This window comes from Solanum verrucosum, unplaced genomic scaffold (genome assembly GCF_900185275.1).
Source record: "Solanum verrucosum unplaced genomic scaffold, falcon-dt-bn FXZP01000112.1, whole genome shotgun sequence".
In the NCBI taxonomy this organism is placed as follows: Eukaryota; Viridiplantae; Streptophyta; class Magnoliopsida; order Solanales; family Solanaceae; genus Solanum; species Solanum verrucosum.
The window spans coordinates 3,703,291-3,717,374 of record NW_026020441.1 but is presented as its reverse complement, the minus strand read 5'-3'; the positions used below and the strand labels follow the sequence as shown (position 1 = coordinate 3,717,374).

Genomic DNA, 14,084 nt, shown 5'->3' with positions numbered 1-14,084 from the left:
ACGTAAACTTCTTCTTCTAACTAATTTCTTTCCCAGGTTCGTATATCTTTTCTTCCTCGACCAAATGAGTTTTCTCCATGAAAAATTGTTTATTATGCTCTTTCATCTTCTTCAATGGTAGATTACTAAAGTTGAATTTTCATCTTCTTTTTTTCGGGTTTCTGTATTTATCATTCTTTTGACTTTGGAGTTTAAATCTTATTATCCCCAATCCATCTCTATTTTCTGGATCTATTCTATACATATGCTTTAATGAAACATTAGCTACTTTTTGGTTCCGTCTTTCAATGAATCAGCAATTCTTCCAATTGAATAATTTTAGAGCATCAACAAAGCTTGTGGTGGGGTGGTAATTATTCTTTCATCCTTAATCAACAGGTGTCGGGTTCGAGTCCTTGGAAATGGAGTTATTTCATAGTAGTATTTGACCTGCTATGTTGTTCATATTCAAATGGTTTCTTATTCTCTGTCACGTCTTTTTTGCAGTTTCTGCTAGCTAACATGAGTAATCAAACTACAACTAAAGTTCGGTTTGTTAGATGTCCCAAATGCCAATTGGTTCTTCCCGAGTTAGCAGACATTCCTGTCTACAAGTGTGGAGGATGTGGCACAATTCTCCAAGGTCATTTTTCTTTCCTTGTATATTTTACAATTTTGTTTGTTAATCATAGTCCAACGCACTCAGCTGTCGTCTTGTCATGGTTCATGACATTGTGTTGGGTTCAACTCTTACATTGCGCCAACGCTCCCATCCTATGTTAATACATCTAGTATTGGAGGAAAAAGAAAAAGATCTAGTGCGCGTATTCACCCCAACAAAAAGATCTAGGCTTGTTAGATAAGCTCTTTCTTACAGCTTTAGTAACAGTTCTATGCTAAAGAAGTAGTTTTGTTAGATAAAAATAAAGGAATGGGAACAATTATTGGTGGTATCAACTATCTGGAGTCCGGAGATCCTTTGCATTTGAGAGTAGTCCAATAGGTAACCTAGTATGCCAGTAGAATTAGATATTTAATTCTTATATGTGATTAATTCTCGAAAAAAGAGGGGTGTGGGGACTTTACATAAGTGAATTATGGTTTCCTCACAAATTTTATCTTGGATGCAGCTAAGAATAGGAAAAGAGCTCCTACAAAGAACAACGTACTTGATCAGAATGAAATAAGCAGTGCAAGTGAAGAAGCTTGTCCTCCTTTGAAAGGAGATTCTTCACGGAACGAATGGAAGAAGTCAGATCAAGGGGGCGCTGGAGACTGTAACAAGGAGCTACCTCGACAGTTAAACTCCACCGATGAGCTTCCAAGCTCTTCTGGGGTTAGCTGCCTTGAGAAAGAAGATCCTTTATCCAAATCTGCAGTACATAAAGGAGATGAACACAGTTGTTCTTTGGATGTAAAGACGGAACAATATGAAAATGGATCTCGGGATCACCACCAGTTAGCAGGAGGTGAAGATTTCTCCAATACACTTGCTAGCTCAGATCAACTTGCTTGTCCTGAACTGGGAAGTCCAATTGTTGAAGCCAAAGAAGATGCCGAAGGTTCAGCCATTGAAGAAAGAGAGAAACTGGAGCTGGATAAAGACACTGGATGTTCATTCCATGAAACTGAACAAGATATAGAAGGTTTACCCCTTGAAGCGACAGAGCAACTGGAACTGGATGAAGACAACTTCCTTGTGGATGGCTGCACTGTGAATGATCAAAATAGAAGTGGAGTTAATCATAAGAGTAACTCCCTTGATGAGAATTCTACTTACTCTGGATGTGTCGTTCACAGAGATAAAGTGTCTCCTGGAAGTAGGGCACATGAAGATGGAATTGAAAACAAATCTCTTGTGGAACAAATCATTGGAAGGGGCCAAAATGATTTCCAAGGTCACAATGCAGAATCTTCTGAAAATGTAAGGTATGCCAAGGAAACCTCTTTATCTGCTGAGGTAGCCTGTGACTTTGAGAAGCAGTCATCTGTATGCTCTGACACGTTCCAAAGTATTTTGAATGAAAGCATCACATCAGACACTTTGATGGCTACTGATTATGAGCAATTTGAGCAATTTCATAAAGAGATTCCCTCAGGTTTTGACCGTATAAGCTCTATGGATACATTAGAAAATCAACCGCTAAATATTTATCGATCTGAGCCTCCTGTCAATCGCAGAAATATGATCAGTTCTCCTACACACAGAAGTTACTATGGCTATGATGGCAGTGCATCTTCATGTGATGGGGATGATCATATACCTGATCAGTACAATCACCAACCTGTAAGAAAGTTTAAGGAAGCATACCCTGTCAGCCCTGGTGAGTTTCTTTTGGATGGTAGAAGCCGAGTAAACCACGCAATGAGCGGTGAGTCAAAGATGGTGCAGCGAGCAATGAACTTTTCCACAGCATTACCAGGAAGGAGTCATCAAGCTACAGAAGGCAGCAACTGGAGTCAGAAGCCTCAGCCTAGAAAACGTGGTCAGGCCTCTGGAGGTAGAATGACATCGGACAAGGATGAGCATGCCACAACATTTCCGTTTATTTCAACAGGTTCTCATGCAGGACAAAAGCATGGAAACCCTTCAAATTATCGGAAGAATATGACCCACCATTCTGGTCTCCTTCCACCCAGAAAGCCCTCAGATTCAGAACCAGACAAAATACAATTGTTGAGAATGGTGTATGAACTTGAAGATCAATTGCGCCAGACACGTATTACTACAAGGATGGCCAATGGAGCCAATGGGCGGTTTTCTGCAGAGCCAATGAGGGATGAAGAGTATAACCCCTCATACTACGATCAGTTTTTGGAAGATGGTGAAGTAAGTGGTGATTTGAACTATTCTAGATATCCTGTAAGATGCAGTCATGGAAAAGGCTGGCCGCAACAACGTAAAAGCTCAAGAATACCTTTTTCTGCAGAGGTTTCACATTACAGGCACCAAGCTGATTGCCTGTGTTCACATTGCTCCCCTAAGGTCCGGCATTTCTCAGCGCAGCTGCATCCTTCAGTTTGCTATAACAAAGGCTGTGGGGTTGGCTATTCCAGCTGTAACTGTTGCAATCACCTCCAGTCTGATTCTTCAAGCCCTCAGCATTACTCAAGCTCTGAGTATTCTCGATGGGACCATGATACAAAATCTGATGATAGGAGGCACAAAGATCATGAGATGAAGAAACTGTATCTACGAGAAAAATACTCAAAAATGCGGCATCTCCGACCAGTAGCTGGTGGAGCCCCAATAATTTCTTGTTACTACTGCAACGAACTTCTACAGCTGCCTGCAGACTTTCTTCTTTTCAAAAGGAGATGCCATCAGCTTAGATGCAATGCTTGTAGAAAGGTGCTGAAGTTTTCTCTCCAAAACCAGATACATGTAGTCCCATTTCATGCAGAGGCTTTAGCTCCTCCACCAAGTGAGGTTGATGACAACACTGGTGTCACTGATCATCAGAATCTGGCATATGAATATCATCTTAATTCTTGTCCCCGTACTGAACGAATATCGTGTTCTGATGATTTGGGACCATCTTTCTGCAGAAGCATCTCTACTGAAGGGGAGCCTTCACTACCTCCAATTCAACCTCGTGGAAGGACCTCTTTCAATGGAGAGATATCCTCTAGTAGTTCTTATGCTCCCACAAAAGACAGAAAAATGAAATCCGTCATGAGGGAACCTCGTATGGGGACCTTTGGATCACCAGAGCCTTCAGCTAAGATGTCTAAGTGGGGAAAAGTATCATCTTCAGAAATTGAGGAAGTACGACCAAATGGAGGCTCTCCTCTTCATCGGCTTATGGGTTATGAATCGCCAAGCGAAGTGATACATTGGTGACTGACTCAACTTTCAGGAAATGAAACAACGATCAAAAAGAAAGAGGCAAGTCAATTAGGCAACAAAGAGCAATAGATTGGTCATTTTTGATAGATACTTGACATAAAGGGATCGATATTCTTGGTGTTAAAGATGTTGAAACACAAACAATATTTCGTTCAGGCGCTCATCCATTTGTATATCCTGAGTATCATTTTTTTCTCTATAGTTCTTCACTTCACACTATGTACAGGTGAAATCAAAGTGGCAGCTTGTAGGTTGTATAGAAAAATTGAGGTGTTCATGGTAAAAGTGTCTGGATTTCTAGTTATTTGTGTAATGATAATTATATGTATATTTAGAATAAAGGACATATTCAGTTATTCTTCTTATCTTCTAAAGTTCATTGTTTAATTCCCTTATCAATATTGTCGTTTATCATACTGTTTGTGGTTGCCACTGTTCTTGTCTCCATTATTCTTTATATGCTTCACTTGAGCTAAGGGTGTGTCGGAAACAACCTCTCTACCTTCACAAGGTTGGGATAAAGCTACATATAGAACAACGATTACTTGAGGACATTCTTATCGCAGTTTAACCATTAATATTTGAAATGGGTTTGGATAATATTGGGTATGGGTTGAACTATTGTTACATCAATTAGTCAGCCATCAGACATTCTAGTTAATGGTCGTATAGTAAAGATATTATTAGGGTAGAGAACGAACAAAAATTCAAAGTTCTCTACACATCAACCAACAGCATACATCAGAAAATATGATACAATTTCTTTTCAAAGTTTGCTATTATATACAGTATATTAGAAAATCTTTTCTTTTGATAACAGTATATTAGAAAATCCCAGGAAGGGCAACAATCTCTTGGTGTGACTTACAATCATCATTGGTATATGTTCCTTTGTCTTTGATTAGAGACAACGTTGATCCTCTGATCTCGATACATGTTCATGTTTGGAGCTAACAATCTGGTGTAACGGTCAAAATAGAGAAGTTGCTTCATCAGAAGTGCAAACTCACGAGGAAATTTCAATCCATAAGATTCACCAACTCTAACCTGCCAAACATTAAAGAACATGGATCAGAAAATAGAGGTTAGAGGGACAAGGAGAAAAATAACAGCATTTTATTTCATTTCTTTCATCTGTAAGTATCTTATTCCCAAAAGTGCATGAATATGTACAAGCAAAAACTCGGTGTCCCTTTATGAATGGAAGGAACTAAGGAATACAAACGAGGTGTCAGTATCATAAACAGTCTGCATCTTACACCAAAGTGAAAAAAGATGTAAACATCTGCATTTAACCCTGTGTACTAATTCAGCATTTTTTTGTATGATAAAAGATTTCTAGAACACAAAATGCAACTCTTTTTGCTGCATTTATTTGACATTTCGCACTGGAGATCTAATAAACTGTTCATTTCACATATAATTAGCCTAATAGTAGGACATCTTGAGTACCAGAGAAAGAAGAAAAATAGAAGAGTATGTGATAGTTCTAGACAAATGGCCTTGATTTTATTAATCATGCAAACTTAAGACCAAATAGGAAGTGATATGTCTGACTTTGGTTACGTCATAATTTTGAAGCAGAAAGCCATAGTTGTGGATAAGAATATGAATAGACTAATACTAGAGCTAAAACTGCTTTACCACGTCCAGAAATAGTGCATTCATCTGTCTTTCATCAAACGCTACATTGGCAGCAACAGTAGTAGCATTTGTACTTGTGTCCCTGGCAGCCGCAACAATGATTTCTGTATCTAAATCCTGTGTAATAATAACGATATGGGTCAGAAAATTAGTAGTTGAAGCTCAGCTAGTCCAATGAAATCAAAATTTTATAGCGTGGAATTTGTGGTTCTCCAGACAGGAGAGCTGCCCAGAATGAAGACAATATCAATGACTTACCATCCAAAACTAATAACTACTATTTCCCGGAAGGGCTTCCTCTCTGTTATCTTTTTACTTGACCAGGATTCCAACAAAGGAAATTTTATAGTAAGACATCCATCATATTCGAAAAATCAGTCTATGAATTTACAGTTGACTGGGGTCAGGACAAGGATGACACGATAGAATTCAAAACCACCTCCATTTGATTCATTTCGGATTACTTTCTCGCTTATATCCTTCTATTTGTCAATTAATGATGGAGAAATATAATATCTCTTTCCAGTCTTGCAGCCTTCAAAAATACGGCTCTTTGGTTGATGAACCATATGTAGCCAATAAACATTGACTAGCTGATCTCAACCCAAGGACAAGTATACACAGGAACTTTAAGGGAAGAGAAGGCAACAGTAGCATATAAAACTTTCATCAGAATCTACAGAACTTATGCTGGATCATATATTTTACCTGAATTGACAAAAATATTTTCTCCAACTCTCTCGCAAAAGCCTTCGAGTCCACATCCTTTCCAGTAGCACCCATGTCAATTAGAGCAGATGCCATCGACTCATAATCTTCAATTGCTATAGATTGCAGAAATACTTCCATAGCAGCCCATGTCTTTGGAGATATGCGACCAACAATTCCTGCATAGGAAATCCTTAACTTTTTTTAGTATTTCCGTTTGATTGAAAAGATGTTACAGGAAAGTTTTAACTCAATTGGCATGCCCATTTTCAATATTTATCTTAAATTAGCATGCCCATACCCCAACCATAGGAAAACATTAATGTAGAGTCCGCACAAGATCAATATATGTGGTTAAATAAATCAAACTAGCTGCTAATAACATTCTCATCGGGAAACTAGAGCTAAATAATCTATTGAAGTTTGACCAGGAATGAGACAGAACATAGTTTTCTGAACCCTTAGTTAAGAAAAAAGAATCCATGATGACTAGTCAGCAGTGTCTCAACAAGCAAATGGGTCAGATATTGCTTTGCCATCCAAGTTGGTAAACTATTTGCTAGCAAAAGTTGGTGATCCTAAGACTTCATTTATAAATATAAGCTTCTACAAAAAATCAGGTAGATAACTAATACTCCCTCCGTCCCAATTTATGCAGCATACTTTCCTTTTTAATTTGTTCCAAATAGAATGTCATACTTCCTTATTTAGAAACAATTTAACTTTAAACTTCTCATTTTGTTCTTGAGATGATTTATAACAACACAAATCTCTATGGCCTGTGTTAGACCACAAGTTTCTAAGGTCTTTCTTTTTTAACTTCCATGCTCAGTCAAACCCCGGCCACATAAATTGGGATAAAGGGAGTATTCAGTAAGAACTTTGTACAAAACTGAGTATCTTGCTACATGTTAATTTTAACCAATTATTCCTTTTACTGAGCAGAATATCCACTAGGACATAAGTTCCGTATCTTGTGCATTTTCCTTGTAGCCTTTTATCTGAAAACTATTCTCATGCACTTTCTTTCTCTTAAATGATTGTCATGTTGGCCTTGGGCTCAGACAAAAAAGAAAGAATTATATAATTTCTGAAGAAACACATAAAAAATATAAAGCAGCTGACACCAATTATCCACAGCCCACACAAGCCTTTGGCCTACTTAGTAGCCAAAATAACCCCAAACGAAGGATGGAGAGAGAAAAGACGTGTGGGTACCGAAGTCAAGGAACCCAATACGCCCATCACGTAGTTGCCACAAATTGCCAGCATGTACATCGGCATGGAAAGATTCACAGGCAAGCAGACTTCCAAACCTGCATATGGGCCGAAGAAATCGAACTCTACTGGTCAGATTAAACTGAGCATAAAAACCAAACAGACTAAAACAAGATCAGAAGTGTTACCAAACATTAAGGGCAGTAATAAGACTGGTTTCAGGACTGGAAACCAGTGACTTAATAGAGTCTAAGTCTGTCAATGGTACTCCATATAGCCTCTCCATAGTCAGAATACGCTTAGTACTATATTGACGGTAGACTTTTGGAGCAGTGGCCTGCCTAGTTAGTCCCATGGCTTCTAAATAACTCCTAAATGACTCAACATTTGTAGCCTCCTTGTTGAAGTCAACTTCTTCTAGCATTGATTCTCGTATGTCTTTGACAATAGCAACCTGCATAAAAGTTGCAAATAAGGAACAAAATTTGGGACAGGGTGGTGAGGAAGCTTGAGACATAGACAAAAGCAAAAATGTTGTTTATATGGAAACATGCTCCAGTCCCAACAAGTTCACATGAACCAGTCACCAAAATTGAAATAGAGCAGCAATAAATTAAATTTTAAAATACAAAAAAGTATAATTTGAACAATAGTATGAATAAAAGAGATACAACAGGGCCACAACTTCTACCTATTGGCAAAATCTACATGACATTGCAATCTGGCAACGTATCCAAGAATCCAACCAATGAGTAGAAAGGATTTACATTGGACAGGTTTAAATTGCAGTTATGGTGTTAGAGATGCCCATTACTTCAGTTTAGGAAGCTGTAGTATGTGTTTCAAAAACCATTCCTTCTTTCCTTTTGTTGATGAAGAGGCAGGGGGATGCTTTTTCTTAAGAATATGAGGTTAAATTTTAATCATTCATTGAAAGATAACTAGAGTAGAAACTCTAGAGGAAAATAATAATCATATCAGCAGTCACAGTAAATTGTTAAAAGCTATATGCATTATACCAGAGATGCACGGCTTAGATCGGGACTCAAAAACTCCAGGATACGAGCTGCAATGTATATAAAGTTCAGATCTGCTACTAAAATATCTTCTATTCCAGGTTTCAAAACCTTTATCACTACATCCTCTCCTGTGCCTCTTATTCTTGCACCATGCACCTGAAGATTTTACATAGTTGAGCCATTTAAGAAAGCAGATGATAAAACAATTGGAAGAATGGAATCATCAATTTTATAAAACACAATACAAAAGAAAAATCATGAACCTGAGCAATTGATGCAGAAGCAACTGGTGTGGGATCAATATATTCAAACACGGTATCAATTGGTCTGCCTAGTTCCTCACGCAAGATTGTTTGGATCTGTTCAAAAGGAACTGCAGGAGCCCTGTCAAAACAGTACTGGAATTCTTGAACATAGTCCGGTGGAAACAACGTGGGTGCGGATGCAATAAACTGCAAATGGTATGGCAATAAAGTATAAGTCATGTGTCATTGGCATGTAAATGAAAGATCATGACAGCAAGTAAGATGATCTTGCTTCATCCTTACCTGACCTAATTTGATATAAGTTGCACCCATGCGTTCAAACAATTTCCTCAAATATAGGGGAGATAATAGCCCAAGCTGCAGCTGAGTTGGTAGTCCCGTGGACGAGTTTGCTGTCTAAAAAGTAAATTATAATAAAATTAAAGAAAATGACACCTGGTAAGAGTTTAAATCTATGAAAGAACTTAGTGAAGTAGATTATTCGAAAAGATAAGTCAAGAGAACAAGCAAAAAAGATTCTTTCCCTTGTTATTGTGGAGTAGGGTGCTTTAGTTAGTCTAAATATTGATCAAGCACAAGTTGAATTGTGGATTCTAAATTTGCGTGGTTTTGAACTATGTTGCTCGGACTCTTCAAAAATGTCAACGGGTGTGTGTTGGATTCTCCAAAAGTAGTGTATTTTTGGAGAATCCGACACGGGTGCAACATCGAAAGTGAAGAGTCCGCACAACTTAGGTTTTGAAAGTTCAAGGAGTTCGACTAGAGAAGCTTAGATATAGTAATGCCAACCACCCAAGCTGGTATATGGTTTTACCACACTTACAAAAGTTCATTTTATACATTTTTAAGTAATTTAGTTCAGAACATCATGAACCTTAATGGGACTTGGGAAACAGCATACATTCAACTGTGAATTACCCCTTTAAATATGTTGATAAAAAAAAACCACACCATAAAATTTTCTTATTAGTTACTTATAAAATTTGTTTTTTATTGAGAATAAGTTGATAGTAGCACTTAGAACTTGTTACCTTAGATACATCTTGCAGCCACTCACTGCCTACTCCAACTACAGCTTGGACACCCTGAGCTAACCTTAAGGCTCCACGAGGACCTGTGCTTAGAGATGTTTGGACAATATCCTCCACAAGTTTGGGCAAGTTCTCTAGACGATCTACCAGATAAAAAAAAATAGCTTGAGTTAAGCTCAACAATGAAAAACTACGAAGTATTTCATAATACTTAAAATGCAAAGCATTTTCCAAAAGCTTTCTATCATCATAACCTATAAAAAGGTGTCAAACTGATTCTGTGCCCTTAATGAGGTGAATTAAAATATCTGTGCCAAATCAAAACTCAGAGCAACCCAAAGCAAAAGGCATCCAGACTGTCTAATGCAAATTAATAGAATAAAATGGCCAAGTTCAATATATTGTACTTCCTTTCAGGGAAATTCTTCTTATGATAATTAACAACATAATCCCACTGAAGAAACTCAAGAACCCATAATTTCTCCCCATAATCTCTTTTATAAAAGAATTTGCCCCTTAATTATAAAGATTTCCATTTCCCGGTGCACTAAGCTCCCGTTATGCGTGAGGTCGAAAGGGTTGGACCATAAGGGTGTATCCTACACAGCAAGAGGCTATTTCCACAGCTGAAGTCACATGTCCATAACATAAAGAGGGATTTTTTGACAGACGTTGTAATTCTGCTAATGCTTGACTAATGAGTGATTATAATTAGTACTGTTATCTTTTTCCTAATAGGGGAAAAGGGAATTTACAGCTTATGAATGAAAAAAAATAAAGTGAAGCACCTTGAAGACGAGAAGTAAATAGATCCTGTGCCTGAGAATAACGAGCAAAAACTCGCAAAACATTGGGACGATTCCGATAAGCAATGTTTCTTGGTCTAACAATCGGCAACTGCAAAATAAATGAAATTAAATTCAAAGATTCAAAATACCCAGATGGTAAAAAAGGTAGTAGAAGGAGACCTGAGAGTGAGGGAGTAGTGGTAAGCGGCCATGAGAGACGCCCCTCAACACTGTAACAACTGCCATTTTTCTCAAATGAAGAAAAGAAGAAAAATACTGTATTTTCTTTAGTTTTGGTCGATCATGTAAAATTCTCGGACGGAAACAGTGAAAGATAGGAGGCCACGTAGCATATGCTCATTGGCATGATTATCAAAATACAGTAAAACTCACTAAATTAATATAGATGAGATCATGAAATATTATTATTCTGTAGAGGTAGTGTTTCGACATCGAAAAAATTATTCAGGAATGAAATCTCAAAGAATTTAAAAACGTCATTCATTAACTTGAGATCATGATTAATGATCTTGATTACCGCAATAAAATGGACGTTAATAACCTATTGAAATGATAAAGTTGAAGATGATACAATACCTTTAGAATTAGTTACGTGTAAGGAAACACTTGCATTTAAAACTCTTCACAATTTTATGGTGCAATTAGAAAAGAAAAACATTTGGATGCAATAAGAAAAGTTAGAGATGAGCTTCAATTAGATTTAAATTTTAATAAAAAACAGAACATAATAAAATCATATTTCACTAAATTTTCTTAGATATATTTGTACTTTTAAAGAATTATTAATTTATAATATTAATGGGACCATACATTTATACAGGGGTCTTTTGAAAATTTATTATGTTATTATCTTATCAAAATGAGTAATTTTTTCCATTGACCCAAATTGAAACCGGAGGAAATTATTATCTTAAAAATATTATTAATTAATCGAGTATTAATTTAGTGAGGTTTTACTGTAGTACTATTAATTTAGAGTTATATTGATTTGCTATCTATCTATTCATGTATATGATTGCTATGTATATATTCAATCCATATTTGTTGGATATATCGTATGTGTTCTTCAAATTTTGTTGTATCAATACATATAATTTTGTTGGATATATTGTATATGTTTATTAGGGTAATAAAATTAAATTCAAACTTGTTCAATTCGTTTAAGTTTGTCTGTCTATTTATTAGCTCAATTCATTGCAACCCACCTCATTTAATCCATTAAAAGTTGGATTGATATATGACCAAATTGACTCATGAGAAATTTTGTCAATTTTTTTTTTCCAATTTGATATGTTATCTATAGCCATAATAAAGAAAATATTAATCTTATATGTAATAAATATTTTAATAGAATAAATAAGACAATTAAAACTTAGTAAAAATTGAATTGAATGGAGTCTTAAAGTGTTTTATGATCTATTACTTAATTCATTTTGACCCGAATTAAAAGTTTATTCTGAATCCTTGACGTATACATCTTACAGAGTGAAACTGTCGCATAATCTGTCGGCCGACTCTTATTTGCAATAATGTATTTCATTTACTTGGCCCATTTTAGGACTCATGGCAAGTTATCGATTAGAGAAATATTGATATGCATCTCTTCAGTAAGTCAATGAACTACTTGAAACTAAACTCTTTCTTTCTGCTTTTTCAACTTCCGTAGGAGTGTCAAATGAGCGGGTTGAGTTGAAATTAGAGATATTAAAATGAGTTGAAATAGAAATTGAGTTGGTTCCTAACCCGCTCAAGTTTACTTTGAGCTCAATTGGATTGGGTTTAAATGAGCTTTAAAACGGATTGGGTCTAATCTTAATAATATATTATTATTTAAATTTTATAACCACAATTTGAATTTTAATTCAAGAAAATTTGAAAAAAGATGTTACAAATGGATACATAAATTCTAAAAGATATAAAATAAATAGTAATTCATATCTTCAGTATAAGAACATATATTACAATCTTAAAACGGGTTGAAATTAGAGATTAAATTGGGCTCAATTGAGGATTCTTTTAAAATGGGTTAGGACTTGAATGAGTTGAGATTGAACCCAATTAAAATTATCTTGAGCTAGTGGCGCGGAGCCAGGATTTTCAATAAGGAAGTTCAAAATCTGAAGAAATAGACACATGAAATAGCCGAAGGGGGTTCGACATTTACTATATATACCTAAAAAAATATTTTAATCATGTATAGATAATATAATTTTCCGTTGAAGGGGGTTTGGATGAACCCCTGAGAATAAGGTGGCTCCGCCACTGTCTTGAGCCCAACCCTTAAAATTCTTGGCGAATTTTAATGGTTAAGCTAGTTCTAATTATAACTGTTACCATAGATTTATTTTTCATCTCTCTGTGAATCATTTATAAAATTTACAGAATTGATATTAGCTCCACATATTTTGGATCAATGATCTTCTTCATACGTTTCACACCAGCCCAAAATTTATCGCATTTCATTCACTAGAATACAGCTTGCTGAATTGTGTAATCATTTGGTTCATAATTGTGTTGTAAACCCATCAATCTCTAATATGCATGCTGTTTTTTTAACCACAGTTCTCAATCTATCGCTATTCATTCGAGATTCGATTTAGAAACACGTATAGCTCATCATCTAACCTTTTCAAAGCCTAACCACCTGTCGTTGAATCTAGAAATATCATCATATGTGGTTCTAATCTCTCGATGAATGTTCGAATCATTCATTTTATAGTGATGCAAACAATCTTTAAAGAGAGATTTGGACTTTTTCCGTATTGTTTTAATTTCAATATCTCGATTTTCAATCTTTGAATAAAAATAACTTATGAATTTCTTTGCAAGATCATTTTATAAGGTAATAGACTTTGATAGTTCATCCTTCAACCACATCTTCATTTTCTATAAAAGGAAAAATGGGAATAGAGTGATTCTCACATGATCGGTTGAGACTCCTTGAACTCTAAAAAGTTCTAAATATGTTGTGAATCCTCATGCTCAAGACTTGTAAATTGAATCACATTACATATTTGCTCAATTCTCTTATTTGCGGATGCTGCCAAAAGAGGTATTGTCATCTGACTCATCTCTACAAGAATAGTCCCTTTTTGATGCACTTATTGGATTATTTTGTTTTTTCTTGCCCAAAGAGGTAATGCCACATCCCATATGTTTTTTCTTGTCTATCGACTGTCATATTATTTTGTTTTAGTTATTGTTCTATTACTATCTAATTTTTGTTAATATATGTTACTTCTTGTACTACTTTTTTTTTTTTTTTTTGAATGCTTTAGACAATTTTTTTCTTGAATCAAGAGTTTGTTAGAAACAAATTTTCCACCTTTGAGGTAGATATAAGGTGTGTGTAAACTACTATCCTCACGCCCAATTTTGTGAAGTTATATTGAGTATGTAATTACTATAATAATTCTATATTTGATTCGTCAAATACATAAAATTAAAGATCAAATATAGCATGTTAATAATCCCCCATATAATCCTCAATCCGTTTTCCCCCCTCAATAGTGCAATCAGAGGAATAAAAATATAGAACCACTCCGATTAAAAAAAGATTT

General features: G+C 35.7%; 2 protein-coding genes across 2 annotated transcripts; one reads left to right on the top strand and one right to left on the bottom strand.

Moving 5' to 3' along the window:
* Positions 1-488: 488 nt before the first annotated feature.
* On the top strand, positions 489-4,194 carry LOC125808380 (uncharacterized). The gene is made up of 2 exons (XM_049488085.1): positions 489-622; positions 1,110-4,194. The coding sequence occupies exons 1-2, from the start codon at positions 502-504 to the stop codon at positions 3,821-3,823; spliced, it is 2,835 nt and encodes a 944-aa protein (XP_049344042.1). The 5' UTR covers positions 489-501; the 3' UTR covers positions 3,824-4,194.
* A 353-nt stretch (positions 4,195-4,547) lies between these two features.
* On the bottom strand, positions 4,548-10,809 carry LOC125808381 (uncharacterized aarF domain-containing protein kinase At5g05200, chloroplastic). Its single transcript, XM_049488086.1, has 11 exons — positions 10,684-10,809; positions 10,504-10,612; positions 9,716-9,858; positions 8,967-9,080; positions 8,682-8,870; positions 8,419-8,574; positions 7,588-7,853; positions 7,400-7,497; positions 6,182-6,360; positions 5,474-5,590; positions 4,548-4,876 (listed from the first exon to the last, which is right to left on the bottom strand). The coding sequence occupies exons 1-11, from the start codon at positions 10,747-10,749 to the stop codon at positions 4,703-4,705; spliced, it is 1,611 nt and encodes a 536-aa protein (XP_049344043.1). The 5' UTR covers positions 10,750-10,809; the 3' UTR covers positions 4,548-4,702.
* Between the last annotated feature and the right edge of the window lie 3,275 nt (positions 10,810-14,084).